At 46.4% G+C, this 16,814-nt stretch overlaps 1 protein-coding gene across 2 annotated transcripts in view; it reads left to right on the top strand.

Moving 5' to 3' along the window:
- The window catches only part of SHROOM3 (shroom family member 3), a 203,691-nt gene that overhangs the window by 145,182 nt on the left and 41,695 nt on the right, over positions 1 to 16,814 (top strand). For both annotated transcript variants that reach the window (XM_010361721.2, XM_010361654.2), the window contains 2 exons: positions 4,431 to 4,562; positions 12,708 to 15,873. In XM_010361721.2, the coding sequence (XP_010360023.2) occupies positions 4,504 to 4,562; positions 12,708 to 15,873 (3,225 nt within the window). In that variant the 5' untranslated portion in view covers positions 4,431 to 4,503. The remainder of the gene's footprint in view (positions 1 to 4,430; positions 4,563 to 12,707; positions 15,874 to 16,814) is intronic.

The raw sequence follows: 16,814 nt of genomic DNA, 5'->3' as shown, positions 1-16,814 counted from the left end.
GAAGAGCCATCCTTAGTGTGCTGGTCTGAGGTCACCGTCCATTGGTGTCCATTGGCTTCTCAAGGCCAATACCTAGTCCCAGGGCTAATTTCTACTACTGAGAGTGATTCTGCCAAAACTCTCTTCACTAAGTAGTGGGAATCAGCAGTAGGAAGATGACAGTTTGTTCTTTCTCATCTTTCTCCTAATGTATTTTGGGCCCACTGGGGTCTAAAGTGATACATACATGAAATGCCTCTAGGTATCTCATGCAAAAGAGACTTTATTTTTTCATCGAGCCTGGGCTTTTGCTATGTGATTAAGGAGTGGCATTTGTTGAGTACCTGAAGTCATATGTAACTGGGTTTAAACCCTTACTCCCAGGCTTACTGTGTGATTTGGGCCAGCCCCTGACGGGTTTAGAGCACAAGGAAGGATTTCTAATCATTGGATGGAACAAGGTGATAAACCAGGAATCTAAGTCAGTGAAGCAGCCTACCTTCAAGGAACTGGTTGAAGATGCAGCATCCTAGTTTCTGGGGACTTTGGTGTCCAAAATTAGAGAAGGACTAGCAGCAAGAATGCTGAACTGCTAAGATGCTGAGCCATGAACCCTCAGGTTCCCTGCCTACCTGCACTGAGAAAAAGGTTGATTCAGCCGGGCACAGTTGCTCAATTCCAGCACCTTGGGAAGCCAAAGTGGGCAGATCACAAGGTCAGGAGTTCAAGACCAGCCTGGCCAATATGGTGAAACCCCATCTCTACTAAAAATACAAAAAATTAGCTGGGCTTGGTGGCACATGCCTGTAATCCCAGCTACTCGGGAGGCTGAGGCAGCAGAACTGCTTGAACCCGGGAGGCAGAGGTTGCAGTGAGCTGAGATCGTGCCACTGCACTCCAGCCTGGGCAACAGAGCAAGACTCCATCTCAAAAAAAAAAAAAAAAAAAAAGGTTGATTCAACTTTAGAAGGCCAAGATGGGGGGGATCAGTTGAGACCAGGAGTTTGAGACCAGCCTGGCCAACATTGTGAAACCCTGTCTCCACCAAAAAAAATACAAAAGAAAAAAAATTAGCCAATCATGGTGGTGTGTGCCTGTAGTCCCAGCCTCCCACTCAGGAGGCTGAGGTAGGGGAATCGCTTGAACCTGGGACGCAGAGGTTGCCGTGAGCCGAGATTGCGCCACTGCACTCCAGCCTGGGCAGCAGTGCTGAACTTCAAGGTTTAGTGATTACATGGGACCTGTTAATGAAGATTAGAAAGGTATAGTGATATGGTTTGGCTGTGTCTCCACTCAAATCTCTACAAAAAAAAAAAAAAAAAATGCAAAAACAAAATTAGCCACTCATGGTGGCATGTGCCTGTAGTTCCAGCCTCCCACTCAGGAGGCTGAGGTAGGAGAATCACTTGAACCCAGGAGGTGGAGGTTGCAGTGAGCCGAGATTGCACCACTGCACTGCAGCCTGGGCAGCAGTGCTAAACTTCAAGGTTTAGTGATTACATGGGACCTGTTAATGAGGATTGAAGAGGTATGGTGATATGGTTTGGCTGTGTGCCCACCAAAATCTCATCTTTAATTCCTACGTGTTGTGGGAGGGAGCTGGTGGGAGGTAATTGAATCATGGAGGCAAGTCTTTCCCATGCTGTTCTCATGATAGTGAATAAATCTTACGAGATCTAGGTTTTAAAAAGAGGAGTTCCCCTGCACAAGCTCTCTCTCTTTACCTGCTTCCATCTATGTAAGATGTGACTTGCTGCTTCTTGCCTTCTGCCATGATTGTGAGGCCTCTCCCCAGCCATGTGGAAGTGTAAGTCCATTAAGCCTTTCTTTTGTAAATTGCTCAGTCTCAGGTATGTCTTTATCAGCAGCGTGAGAATGAACTAATACATATGGGGACAAGGAGGCAAACAAATTATCATATATTGGCTTCTTCTGCTGTTGATGTCTTGATTTTGCATCTACTTCATCTCTGTAGCCCAAGCTGTGCACCTGCTCCCTTTTGTTCCTTTATAGTTTCCAGGTGGGCAAGGTTTGTTTCTTTTTGGCCTATGTTTACCCCTGTGATTTCAGGTCACAGCCACTGCTCTGATGGCTCCCTTCCTCACCACCATGGCCAGGGTCTGACAGGCTGTGACCATGGTAAGTCTCAGGCCAGACTCTGCTATAATTATTGACTCAATACCTCTCTGGGGAGCTCGGGGCTGGGTGCCTCATCAGCACCAGCAGTTCCTGCCCATTCCCATCTCCCTCATCATTTACCATCCTTCCTTTTAGAGATCTCTAAAGGCTTGTCTCCCTACCCTGTCTACTCTTCATCAACTTATTAATAATGAATGATGATAATAAGACTTAACATTTTTTGAGCTCTTACTATGGGCCGGTTGTGTTTTCTCATTTTCAATCTCACAAAACCCCTGTGAATAGGTTCAACTATAATCTGCCTTTTATAGAGAAGGAAACTCAGGGCGATTAAGAAATTTACCTGAGGCCGGGCACGGTGGCTCAAGCCTGTAATCCCAGCACTTTGGGAGGCCGAGACGGGCGGATCACGAGGTCAGGAGATCGAGACCATCCTGGCGAACAAGGTGAAACCCTGTCTCTACTAAAAAATACAAAAAACTAGCCGGGCGAGGTGGCGGGCGCCTGTAGTCCCAGCTACTCAGGAGGCTGAGGCGGGAGAATGGCGGGAACACTGGAGGCGGAGCTTTCAGTGAGCTGACATCCGGCCACTGCACTCCAGCCTGGGTGACAGAGCGAGACTCCGTCTCAAAAAAAAAAAAAAAAAAGAAAAGAAATTTACCTGAGAGCTAAAAGCTAAAACCAGTGGTATTCAGTTTAACTGGATTAGAACCCAGGTTTGTCTTATCTCAGAGCTGATAGCTTTAGCTACATTCCAGCCTCTCTCCCTCTCTTGAGAGAGAGTTGAATTTTTCTCACTTTTCCTGACCTATTTGGCAACTCAAGCATTAGTCCACCTGACTACAGGCTCCTTCAATTCAGTAAATCTTTGTTAACTGACTGTTTAAAAAACAAAAACAAACAAACAAAAAAACACAAACTTGTGTATTTGTTTCCCTTGCTTCACACAAGAACATTTTCCTATCACCCTAATCTCTTTTTAAGGAGTTGAAATACATGTGTGTGCGTGTGTGTTTTAAGTCATCATCCGTTTTGAGAAGCTCTTCAGTGTCTGCTATATTTTTAAAGTTATTTTAGATTAAGATGCGGTTAATCCAGCCTCTGATTAATCTTCTCACTTTCTAGATGAGCAAAGGCTTAGCTAGAATGAGCTAGGCTTAGCTAAGAAGGGGAAGTAACTCACATAAGGTCAGACAGCAAGTTAATAACAAAGTCAGGGCAAGAGCCCAGATCTCCTGACACCTGGTCTAGTATTTTTCTGATGTCCTAATACATTAAATTTTATTGGCTTCAGGGGAATCGTTTTTTTATTTATATTACAAAAACTAATTTATTTTTTCATAGAAAAGGGATAGGTGCATTTTTAGCTACAAGGCCAAGTACAATGAGTTGGAATAACTTAACAGTTATTATTTTCATCATATCCAAATGGATTCCTGGATCCCATAAGTGTTTCTAAACTGCAGAAAAATCCTCCTACAGTCTAAAAGTTCAAGAATTTTCAGCATGAAATGCCTGATAGATTACCTGACTTTTTTTGCCAAAAATAAGGCACAGCAACTCTCTCCTGACTGACCTTCTATAGTAGTGCAAGCTTCCTTCCCGAATTCATTCTTCAGTGTTGCAGTCTGAAGGACACCCACATTTTCCCTTTGTCTTTGTCAATTCTTTGTGTTGTAAGGGCAGGATGTTTAAAAGTTGAAGTCATTGACTTGCAAAATGAGAAATTTTAGAGAGCATTTTGTTCTCTAGACCACGTAGCTTACAGCAGTGTTCACACTGAGGTTACTGCTAATGTTTATGCAGTTCTTACCAAGAAAGTAATAGTATCATTTATCCAGCAATAGGATATGACAGAGGACTTCAAAATCCCCAGAAAATGTTTTACCATATATCGAAAACCCTTTGGGAAATGGAAAGGAATTGCGGGCTCCCATTTTTATATATGGATAGATACGAGACCAAGAGGGACCAAGGCAACTCCGTGTGCTTTACATTAATAAAGTATAAAATGTTAACATGTAAGAAATCTAGGCAAAGTTTATGTGAGAATTCTTTACACTAATTTTGCAACATTTTAATGCAAGTCTGAAATTATGTCAAAATAAGTAAAAATTTTTACAAGTTAAGCAGAGAATAGCAATGATTAGTCACAGAAATAAGTAGCAAAATCTTCTTCTCAGTATTGACTTGGTTGCTTTTCAATCTCTGAGGACACAGAGTGTTTGCTTCCAAATCCACAAGTCACATCGGTGAGGAGACTCAGCTGAGACTTTGGCTAACGTTGGGGGGTCCCTCCTGTGTCTCCTCAGGCGCAGTGAGCCTGCAGGCCGACCTCACTCGTGGCACACAACTAAGTCTGGGGAGAAGCGACCCGATGCCAGCATGATGCAGATATCTCAGGGTATGATCGGCCCTCCTTGGCACCAAAGCTACCATTCCAGGTAAGTTGCTATAGCTGAGACCGAAGGGTTTCTTTCTTTCTAATGTCATGTTCCCAGAAAAGAACTTTTTCTTCTCTGTTTTGAGAACACTTTTTCTTATACTCACATTAAATATTAAATCTCTATCGGCTGCTTTTCTCATCCTCTTACAGTGTTTGACGTGTCTATGAGTTACCTTTATGTGCTGGGCTAAATCAACTTGAAGATCAGAATTATTTGAAGCACTGGCAGGCCATCTGAGATATTTATGGGGTCCATCAGTTCTCAGACATTTCTCCACTGATAGCACTATATTAGACAAATTGAGATTTTTCTTCCTTCAGTGCTTAAGTGTGCTTTCTGCTGTAGTCAAAACCGTATCCATTTTTATTCATGTGTTTGAACTCCCCACTTGATTTTGCTCTTTTAGTTAAGGTAGTTTGTCCATCTTAGCTCCAACGACACAACAACTGATGTACTGAGGACCACTCAGTGTATACATTATCTCATGTAGTGACTCATAGACTTCTTCAAAACAGATACAGTAGTATTAACCCCATTTTGCAGATAGGAAATTGAAGCTTGGGGCTGGGTGCAGTGGCTCGTTCCTATAATCCCAGCACTTTGGGAGGCCAAGGAGGGCGGATCACCTGAGGTCAGGAGTTCAAGACCAGACTGGCCAACATGGTGAAACTCTGTCTCTCCTAAAATACAAAAATTAGCCAGGTGTGGTGGCATGAACCTGTAATCCCAGCTACTCGAGAGACTGAGGCAGGAGAATCGCTTGAACCCAGGAGGTGGAGGTTGCAGTGAGCTCAGATTGTGCCACTGCACTCCAGCCTGGGTAACAGAGTGAGACTCCATCTCAAAAAAAAAAAAGGAAATTTAAGCTTGGAAAGATTAGTTTGTCCAAGCGCCAACAACTGATCAGTATCCAAGTCAAGACAAATCCAAGCCAGGTTTCAAAGCTGCTGCATGTAATCAGTAGATTATACTTCCTCTATTTTTCTAGCTACTGTTGTATGGGTCAAGGTTTGGTGAGGAAGGAGAGCCCTCACAAGTGGTTTAGGAGAGGGGTTATAGAAGGAGGGACCACAGCCTGACCACCACCGCACATTAGAGAGAACTAAGCCAGGACTCCCCTCCACTTCAGACTTGGGACCCATACAAACTGGAATCTATCTTCTGATCTCAGGGAGTCAGACTCCGTAGCTTATCACTTTTGGGAAATGCTTAGATAGAGCTAATGGTAGCAAGGTCAGGAAAATAAGGGTCACTTAGTCCTTACATACAAAGGAGGTGCAAGTGTTGGTGTGTGTGTGCATGTGTGTTGGGGGGAAGAGGGGAGGCTAGAAGCTTCTGGAAGGATTACTTAATGAACAGATGGTACCTATGCATTTGGCAAGGCCAGAACTCAATCACAGCCCTTAATGCTCATGTCTGGTCAAGTCAAGGGCCAAATCCTAGACCTCTCACTGATGAACAGTAGTTCATGGAATTGAACAGGACAAACCTTTCTTAGCATATCAGGGTAGGCTTTGGGCCACAGGAAGAGATAATGTCCTGGTTCCCTCCTGGTTATAGATGCTCCTCTCCCTTGCTCATGTCCCTCCCAATCACCCTGAAAGAAATTATTCTCACTGTCTGAGCCATCTGTTCTCAGAGAGCAGGTTTCCTAGCAGTGTCTCCTGACCCTTGACAAAGGCAGACTGCTTGTGCTTTACAGGCATGGAGGTGTTGAGGGCCTTTAGAAGATAAGGTGTGTGGAGTCTAACAATGAAGGAAGAATAGCATAGTGGTAAGGGACTAGGCCTTTAAGTCAGAGGTTTAAATCTCCCCTTACCCCTATGGTGTAAGCTTGAGCAAATCATTTAACCGTTGATCTTGGCTTCTTTTTCTGTAAAAATAACTAGTACCTACGTCATTGGATTGTTGTGAGGATTATATAAAATAGCATATGTGCAATTCTTAAGTACATAGTAAGCACTCAATGAATGATGACTGATTATAATAATTAAGCTGAAGACTTCAGGACACCATGAAACCTGGTACTGAACTTGATAGTGAATGGCCGACACACACTTATAAATGCAGGTGTGTATGTATTAACAGAGTGCCCTTCAACAGTGGGGTCTTTGAGTGTCCTTACTCCAAACCTTCTTACGAAGTCCTAAATCCGAAGCCATATTGTGACTTAAAAAATGTGCTGGCCCTTCAGCAGAAATAGCGCTGCAATCAGTGCTTAGAATGACTGCTTAGAGTAACTATGGTGAGCTCCGACAGGCCTCAGGGGAATGGGGCCATCAGCACCAGAAGTACAATATTTTCAAGGCTGTACTTCTGCACCTCCTCCTTCCTCCTCAGCATTCCAGCCTCCAGAGGGCTTAGGCAGGTGGATCTGCCCTTGTGTTGTATCCACCACTCTGTCTCTCTGATTCAAGCTTCAAAATAGTTCACCCTGACACAAGGACCGTCAGCACAAAAGCACTACATGGGGACAAAAGGAGAAAGGAAAGTTCAAATAACCCAAAACGTTACAGACGTGTGCATTCTCTCCTGCTGCAGCACAAACCACCCTGTGCTCTGTTCATTCCATGCCTGAGGCTTGCAGCTCTGGCAGAGGGCTTGGCCCATGCTGAGTTCCGCCTGTGGGGTCTGATCTTTGCAGCTGCAGGTGCAGAGGCGCCCCAGGTGTGTTTCTGAGGAGCACAGTGGCATCTAGTGGTCTATTGTGCCACATCAGGTGGCTGGTATCTCTCTGACAGCCTTAGTTTAAGTTCCAGAAACCAATCTCAGTCCTGAATTTATGGATCTGTTTCTTGTTGAGAAGCAGGCGTATGAGGGGGTGAGAGGATGAGGGAAGGACAGGAGTGAAGTGAGAGAGAAAGAGAGAAAGAGAAGTATGGAGAGACTGAGACTGAAAATGTGTAATTTAACTGTGAGCTAGGTTGGATTTGGAATTTCACTGAAATTGTATTTCAGCTGCCTTCTATCAGACCCTTGACATTCTGTTTTGCTGCCCTATGGAAATCTCACCCAAAGGTTCTGAAGTAATAAAGTACTTTAGAAGAGTCCTTGAAAAGTTATGTAGTCCAGCCCCCTGACAAGAGGCTGAAATAGCAATATCAAATCAGTGATTCATTCATTCAACAAATCTGTATGAGCACCCACAATATCTCAAATGCTTTGTAGGTATTGGGAATACAATGGTGAACAAGACATAAAAAGCCCCCTACACCACAATATTTGTTTCTCAAAATGTGTTCCTGGAATAACAGTCCACTAGATACTCCTTAGAAAAAAAAAGTTTCTGGGATCAAGTAAGTTTAGAAGACGTCTCTTCGTATTACATATTTCTCTTTTAGAACAACACCTGAAAAATGGTTTGGGAGAACAATAGTTTATAAAAGACTCAGAAATCTTGCAGTAAATAAAATTGTTTAGCTTATTTAGGTCAATATTTTCCAAACATATTTAATCATCTAAGGAATTAGTGTTCTGTGAGCACACTTTAGGAAATGTTTTCATACACTTTATTTTGTGCTCTATGTTTTAAATATTTTTACAATAACTTTTTGTGTGTGTGTGTGATGGTTTTCACTGTGTAGCCCAGGCTGGGGTGCAGTGATGTGATCAAGGCTCACTCCAGCATTGACATTCTGGGCTCAAAGGATCCTCCTACCTCAGCCTCCCAAAGTGCTGAGATTACAGGCGTGAGCCACCATACCTGGTAGATACCTGTGTTTAAAATACTTTTAAACACACAAAATAGAATGATATTGTAAGAATACATATATCTACCACAGAATTAACAAGCATTTTTTTTTTTTTTTTTTTTTTGAGACGGAGTCTCGCTCTGTTGCCCATGCTGGAGTGCAGTGGCCGGATCTCAGCTCACTGCAAGCTCCGCCTCCCGGGTTCACGCCATTCTCCTGCCTCAGCCTCCCAAGTAGCTGGGACTACAGGCGCCCGCCACCGCGCCCGGCTAGTTTTTTGTATGTTTTAGTAGAGACGGGGTTTCACTGTGTTAGCCAGGATGGTCTCGATCTCCTGACCTCGTGATCCGCCCGTCTCGGCCTCCCAAAGTGCTGGAATTACAGGCTTGAGCCACCGTGCCCGGCCTTAACAAGCATTTTATGTGCGCTTCAGTTCTTTAAATATTATAGATACAGTTGAAGTCTCTTTCACATAACCAAAGGGATATGATATAATGTCAAGTAGTGGTAAGTGCTGTGAAGAAAATAAAGCAGGGTAACAGGCACACAGGAGAGAAGAGATACTCTTTAGTTAGTTCCAGGAGGCCCTCTCTGAATGAAAGGAGGGAGTAAGCCAGGTGAAGAGCATTCCAGGTGGTGGGTGCAGCGAGTACAAAGACTCTAAGACCCTGAGATAGGAATAAATTTCCTGGGTTTGAGTTTCAGCAGGGAAACTATTATGCTGGAGTGCAGGGAGCAAGAAGAAGAGCGAAAGAAAAAGGCTGGAGAAGTAGTCAGACCGTAGTAAGAACTTTGATATACTCAAGATGCACCCCTCTTGACAGTAAGGCTGGTTTTATGTGAGTTGGAATTGTTGCAGGATTGAAAACCTTCATTCCAAGTTTTCTTACCCATCGTTAAAAGTGCCATTTTGGAGGTATCAATGGCAAAGGTAATAAAAATGAATTATTTCCAGACAGCAGTGGAAGAACTTATCCTAGAGAGTGATATCAGCGCCTCTATTCCCCAGGCAGCTTGGGAATGGTAATTCCGAAGGGACAGAACCCTCTCTGGGTAGGAGGGAGAGCACCTGACAGAGGCCTCCCATGGCCTTTCTACCTTAGGTTTGCTACAGGAAGGAACCCACAATACCCTTCCACTGGTCTGATTAGAGATATGTGTAACAGAGATTTCATATTTGTAGACACCATCTATATTTTAAGATATGTTAGGCCAGGCATGGTGGCTCACACCTGTAATCCCAGCACTTTGGGAGGTCAAGGAGGGTGGATCATTTGAGGTCAGGAGTTTGAGACCTGCCTGGCCAGCATGGTGAAACCCCATCTCTACTAAAAATACAAAAATTTGCTGGGCGTGGTGGCACACGCCTGTAATCCCAGCCACTCGGGAGGCTGAGGCAGGAGAATCGCTTGAACCTGGGAGACGGCGGTTGCAGTGAGCCAAGATCGCGCCACTGCGCTCCAGCCTGGGCAACAGAGCGAGACTCTATCTCAAAGAAAAAAACAAACAAACAAACAAACAAAGATATGTTAGTGATGGTATTTTCCCCACTCAGTAGTGTTTCAGTTAACTATCAGTTTATTTACTTTGATTTGTTGTGTGTGTTCCTAAGTTAGATTTGAATTATCCTTTCAATGAAGACTGCTAAAATTCTCAGCAGTTGGGAGGAGGATTACCTAATGTTTCCTACCTTCATAGAAATGGTGAATGAAACGGCCCTTACGGGGTTCCATTTCCCCTGGAAGTATTAGCTCTAAAAAGGAAGCAGACTGGGTCATACAGGATTATCCACAACAAGGCTGTCTAATGCCTCTTTAGTACAACCTCTTTATTTAGAAGGGAATGAAGAAATTCGGGGTAGAGGGTAGAATCTTTGACATATGCCATGCCATTGAGTACCAGGTCTGATTTCCCTGATCTGGCTGGTTTGGGAACTATTTCCTTCCTTTCTCCCTTGAATTTATACCTAGCCGTCCCAAAGTAGGATGTGCCATTCAGTAAGCTGACTTGTTCTGATACAGAAATATTACATTCTTGAGGAGAGCTGCTGGAAGTATGGTCTTCTTTTCCTTAAATTCCAGCACAAATTTGGACTCAGAATATGGTTCTTCTAGTCTCAACATATTATCTGGAGATATTCCAGCCACAAGGCATTATCACATACTTGGCCAATAAGACACTACATTTATTTACATGTGATCTAGAAATATAAGAATACATCATGAATTTTAATAGTGTTGAAATGCCTATCCATTTAAAAATAGAAAATCTTGGGCAAGAACTTCTAGTGATTTACCCTTCTTTAGAGAACAGTGAGTCACAAACATTGGAACCACTTATTCCTTCCTATATGCCCTCCCCATGTGTATATATAGAGAGACAGAGACAGACATTTTTTAGAGCAGTTTTAGTTTCACAGTGAAATTGAACAGAAAGTCCAGAGATTTCCCATATAGCCCCTGTCCCCATACATGCATAGCCTCCTCCATTATCAGCAGCCCCCACCAGAGTAGTACATTTCTTACAACTGATAAATCTACATTGACACATCATAATCACCCAAAGTCCATAGTTTATATTAGGGTTCACTGTTGCTGTTGTGCATTTTGTAGGTTTGGACAAATGTATAATGACATGTATCCACCATTATAGTATCATACAGAATAGTTTCACCGCCCTAAAAATCCTCTGTGCTCCACCCATTCCTCCTTGCATCGCCCCTAAGACCTGGCAACCACTGATCTTTTTATTGTCTCCATTGTTTTGCCTTTTCCAGAATGTCAGTCATGTAGTTGGAATCATATGGTTTGTAGCATTTTCAGACTGGCATTTTTCATCTAGTAAAATGCATTTTAGTTTCCTTCATATTTTTTTCATGGCTTGACAGCTTTTTTTTTTTTTTTTTTTTTAAGTAATGAGTAACATTCCATTGTGTAGATATACCACAGTTTATTCACCTACTGCAGGACAGCCTTGTTGCTTCCATGTTTTGGCAATTATGAATAAAACTGCTGTAAACATCCCTGTGTGGGTTTTTGTGTGGACATGAGTTTTCAGCTCCTTTTGATAAATGCCAAGGAATGTGATCACTGGATCTTATGGTAAGAGTATGTTTAATTTTGTACGAAACTGCCAAACTTCTTTTAAAAGTTGCTGCACCATTTTGCATTACCACCCGCAATGAATGAGAGCTTCTCTTGTGCCACATCCTCACCAGCATTTGGTGTTGCCAATGTTCTGGATTTTGGCTGTTCTAATAGGTGTGTAGTGGTATCTTGGTTTGGTTTGGTTGTTTGTTTGTTGTTTTTGCCTATGACACAGCCCTCAGGAGGTCCTGAGAACATGTTCCCCAGTATCTTGTTGTTTTAATTTATAATTTCCTAGTGACTTATGATGACAGCCTTTTCATTTGCTTATTTACCATCTGTATATCTTCTTAGGATGTCTTTGGCCAGTTTTTAAATCAGGTTGTTTTCTTACTGTCGAGTTTTAAGTTATATATATATATATATATATATATATATATATATATATATATATATTTTTTTTTTTTTTTTGAGTTTATAAGTAATTTTATTTTGAGACAACTTTCTGGAGTTTACAATGCCATGATTGATAGTCTTTTTCCTCTTCTCCAGACGGGCTCTGAAAACCATCTAGAGGAGCTTGTAAATGAGAAGGTCTTGCCCTCCTAAATGTATGAGGAGGCTTTGCTTTGGCTTTTGGAAGTCATCCACAGGTGATGGAATCCCAGCACCCAAGAGCCCCTATGATTAAGCCTTCTCATAAAGCTTCCCTTTCCTTCCCTCTTTCCCCTTCTCTCTGCCTCTCATGAGCTTTTTCTGACTCTAATTTCTCTCATTCAGCTTTGTGTTTAGCTTTCTTACCACAAACAAATTGTTTCTATTGCAGTTGAGATTCCAGGAAGATTGCCAGGGTGTATCCTTCAATTCCATAAAAAGGAAAGATATTAACTAAAAACATACACATGAGCACACAAAGTCTCCTTCACCCGTGCCTATTCTCTTACTAAGCTTTTCTCCTCTTCCCACAAACAACCCCAGTAGACACACAATTTCGGTCTCAATCACTCTTCCACCTCTCTCATTTCTTGGCACATGCAGAATGTCATTTCCAGCATGCAGCAAATCACATCAAAGTGCTGCCTGTGCCCAAAGGCCACGTGGCTTCCTCTGAGCTCCTCATTCCTCCTTGCTATCCTGGGTGATTAATTGGCGTGGAGGCAGATAGGTTAGAGTGTTGGGCAGTTACTCCTAGCAATGACAAACAAGGAGGCTGAGCAAGGTCCAAATATGGCCCTTTTTACCCACACTTCCAAACACCAAACCTCTTGCATAAGAGAACATTTATAAGCTGGGTCCTCTGCCTGTAAGCCTACTAAATGATAACAGCTCAGTGGTGCTGACTGCTTTGTCTCCCTTTCTTCCAGCTCCTCTACTAGTGACCTCTCCAACTATGACCATGCCTATCTAAGGCGGAGCCCTGACCACTGCAGCTCCCAGGGGAGCATGGAGAGCCTGGAGCCCAGTGGGGTATACCCACCCTGTCATCTTTCCCCTGCCAAGTCCACCGGCAGCATTGACCAGCTCAGCCACTTCCATAACAAGAGAGACTCGGCTTACAGCTCTTTCTCCACCAGTTCTAGCATCCTGGAGTATCCACCCCCTGGCATCTCTGCCCGGGAGCGTTCAAGCTCCATGGACAATACTTCTGCTCGAGGTGGCCTTCTTGAAGGGATGAGGCAGGCAGATATTCGCTATGTCAAGACAGTCTATGACACCCGGAGGGGAGTCTCAGCAGAGTATGAGGTGAACTCTTCAGCCCTGCTGCTTCAAGGTAGGGAGGCCCGAGCCTCAGCAGATGGTCAGGGCTATGATAAATGGTCTAATATTCCTCGGGGCAAGGGAGTGCCACCCCCATCCTGGAGCCAGCAGTGCCCCAGTTCCTTGGAGACTGCCACCGACAACCTTCCTCCTAAGGTGGGTGCACCCCTGCCTCCAGCTCGGAGTGACAGTTATGCAGCATTTCGGCACCGTGAGCGGCCCAGCTCCTGGTCTAGCCTTGATCAGAAACGGCTCTGCCGGCCTCAGGCAAACTCTTTAGGCTCCCTGAAGTCTCCATTCATAGAGGAGCAGCTGCATACTGTGCTGGAGAAGAGTCCAGAGAACAGCCCCCCAGTGAAGCCCAAGCATAACTATACCCAGAAGGCCCAACCTGGCCAACCTCTGCTGCCGACCAGCATCTACCCTGTACCTTCCCTGGAGCCACACTTTGCCCAGGTGCCTCAGCCTTCTGTGAGTAGCAACGGTATGCTGTACCCTGCACTGGCCAAGGAGAGTGGATACGTAGCCCCTCAGGGAGCGTGCAACAAGATGGCTACCATTGATGAGAATGGGAACCAGAATGGATCTAGCAGGCCTGGGTTTGCCTTTTGCCAGCCCTTAGAACATGACTTGCTGTCCCCGGTGGAGAAGAAACCAGAAGCTACAGTCAAGTATGTCCCCTCCAAAGTCCATTTTTCTTCAGTGCCTGAAAATGAGGAGGATGCCTCCCTGAAGAGACATCTCACACCTCCCCAAGGCAACAGCCCACATTCCAATGAGAGAAAGAGCACCCACAGCAACAAACCATCTTCTCATCCCCACAGCCTCAAATGCCCTCAGGCTCAGGCCTGGCAAGCGGGTGAAGACAAGAGATCTTCCAGGCTCTCAGAGCCTTGGGAGGGTGATTTCCAGGAAGACCACAATGCCAACCTCTGGAGGAGGCTGGAGAGAGAAAGCCTAGGCCAGAGCCTGTCAGGCAACTTTGGCAAGACCAAGTCAGCCTTCTCATCTCTCCAAAACATTCCTGAGAGTCTGAGAAGACACAGCAGCCTGGAGCTAGGCCGAGGAGCCCAGGAGGGTTACCCGGGGGGCAGGCCCACCTGTGCAGTCAACACCAAGGCAGAAGACCCTGGGAGGAAAGCCGCTCCTGACCTCGGGAGCCATCTGGACCGGCAGGTTTCCTACCCGCGGCCCGAGGGGAGGACCGGTGCCTCGGCCTCTTTCCACAGCACAGACCCAAGGCCTGAAGAGCTGCCTGCCGCCTCGCACCCGCACACATCCAGTCTCGGCCGGAGGGGGCCCGGCCCAGGCAGCGCCTCGGCTCTTCAGGGCTTTCAGTACGGGAAGCCCCACTGCTCGGTGCTGGAGAAGGTCTCCAAATTCGAGCAGCGAGAGCAAGGGAGCCAGAGACCGAGTGTGGGGGGCTCCGGTTTTGGCCATAACTATAGGCCCCACAGGACCGTCTCAACTTCCAGTACTTCTGGGAATGACTTCGAGGAGATAAAAGCCCATATCCGTTTCTCTGAGTCAGCTGAACCCCTAGGCAACGGGGAGCAGCACTTCAAAAACGGGGAGCTGAAGTTGGAAGAGGCTTCCCGGCAGCCCTGTGGTCAGCAGCTGAGCGGAGGAGCCTCGGACAGCGGCCGTGGCCCCCAGAGGTCGGACGCTCGGCTCCTCCGCAGCCAGAGCACCTTCCAGCTCTCCAGCGAGCCAGAGAGGGAGCCCGAGTGGCGGGACATGCCCGGCTCGCCCGAGTCGCCCCTGCTGGATGCCCCCTTCAGTCGCGCCTACCGGAACAGCATCAAGGATGCACAGTCTCGTGTCTTGGGGGCCACTTCCTTTCGACGCCGGGACCTGGAGCTGGGGGCGCCTGTGGCATCGAAGTCCTGGCGGCCGCGGCCTTCCTCGGCCCACGTGGGGCTGCGGAGCCCCGAGGCGCCGGCTTCCGCCTCCCCGCACACGCCCCGCGAGCGGCACAGTGTGACCCCTGCCGAGGGCGACCTGGCCAGGCCCGTGCCTCCTGCCGCCCGCAGAGGGGCTCGCCGGCGCCTGACTCCGGAGCAGAAGAAGCGCTCCTACTCCGAGCCCGAGAAGATGAACGAGGTAGGGGTCGCGGAGGAGGCCGAACCAACACCCCTGGGCCCGCAGAGGAAGAGCAGCGTGGCCGACCGGCGCCGCCTCTTCGAGCGCGATGGCAAGGCCTGCTCCACGCTCAGCCTGTCGGGGCCCGAGCTGAAGCAGTTCCAGCAGAGCGCCCTGGCGGACTACATCCAGCGCAAGACCGGCAAGCGGCCTACCTCCGCCGCCGGCTGCAGCCTCCAGGAGCCCGGGCCACTGCGCGAGCGCGCCCAGAGTGCCTACCTCCAGCCTGGCCCCGCGGCTCTCGAAGGCTCCAGCCTCACCTCAGCCTCCAGCTTGAGCTCGCTGCGGGAGCCCAGCCTGCAGCCCCGCAGGGAGGCCATACTCCTGCCGGCCACAGTTGCAGAAACCCCGCAGGCTCCCCGAGATCGCAGCAGCTCCTTTGCCGGTGGCCGCCGCCTCTGGGAACGGCGACGCGGGGACCCACAGGTACCAAGGGAGCTGCTCAGTGGAGCAAATGGTGGAACAAAGGGCACCCAGAGAGTGGATGAGACCCACAGGGAGCCATCCTCCTGGGGGGCCAGGGCCGGAAAGTCCATGTCGGCTGAGGACCTGCTGGAACGCTCAGACGTCCTCGCCGGCCCTGTCCACGTGAGGTCCAGGTCATCTCCCGCCACTGCAGACAAGCACCAGGTACGTGCAACCAGCAAGTCCTGGCCTCGGACTGTCCCTTCCTCCCTAGAAGCTTTAATGGGACTCCCCAACCCCCCACACTCTCACCGCCCCTCCCAGTTCAGGTTTCCTTGTGAAAACAGAAAAGTAGCATTTGTTTTCATGAGTTGAGTTTCTCAAGTGTCCCTGCCTGGTTTCCTTACAAAGATATAGGTATCTAGATTACCTATATTGTTATACAGATTATCTATCTATCTCCTTTTTAGGAAGTCACCACCTCTCAATGCAAAAATGCAAGGTTAGGAAAAATTAGGGATTATCTTTTTTGTTTTTTGTTTTTTAGTGGATTAGAGTCTGGATCTGAGTATTTAAAACGTTTTAGCTTTGCACCCTTTCTGTTTCTATTGGAACATAGAAATGTTTCTATTGCATCTACAAAATAGCTAGAGTGATTGACATTGATAGTCATTGGTTATTGAATTCCTGGCCCTCGACTAAGGGTGTGGCAGGTCCTGAGCTAAGTGTAATCTACATTTATTATTTCATTTAACCCTCATGATAATCCTGTGCAGTAGAGTATATTATACATGTCAGACCCCTGTCTCTCAGACTCCCACCTGAGTTCTTTCTGTGCATTATCCTGGTGAGGAGAAAATAAAAACTCAAAATCTCACATAAAAGGATTTTCTAATAAAGGCACCAAATGCTGCAAGGGTTATAAAGTACTTTCCCCTGAAAATTTTAAGCAATGCTAGGAATAGAAGCTGACCATTCTGACTCCTAGGAGCCTATTAATTTCCCCAATTCTTAGCCTATCCTCAGGCTTCACTTCCACTGGAGAGCAGTGGCCTGCCTCATGCTTCCCTTCCCACCAAAGAAAATAATAGGAATCACATACCTGTTAGCACAGGGAAGGAAGAACTCTGCTCCACTGCCCCCTCTCAGATTCTGCTGTTTTCCCT

The sequence above is a fragment of the Rhinopithecus roxellana genome, chromosome 2, assembly GCF_007565055.1.
Source record: "Rhinopithecus roxellana isolate Shanxi Qingling chromosome 2, ASM756505v1, whole genome shotgun sequence".
NCBI classification, from domain to species: domain Eukaryota; kingdom Metazoa; phylum Chordata; class Mammalia; order Primates; family Cercopithecidae; genus Rhinopithecus; species Rhinopithecus roxellana.
This window is presented reverse-complemented; position numbering and strand designations above follow the sequence as displayed.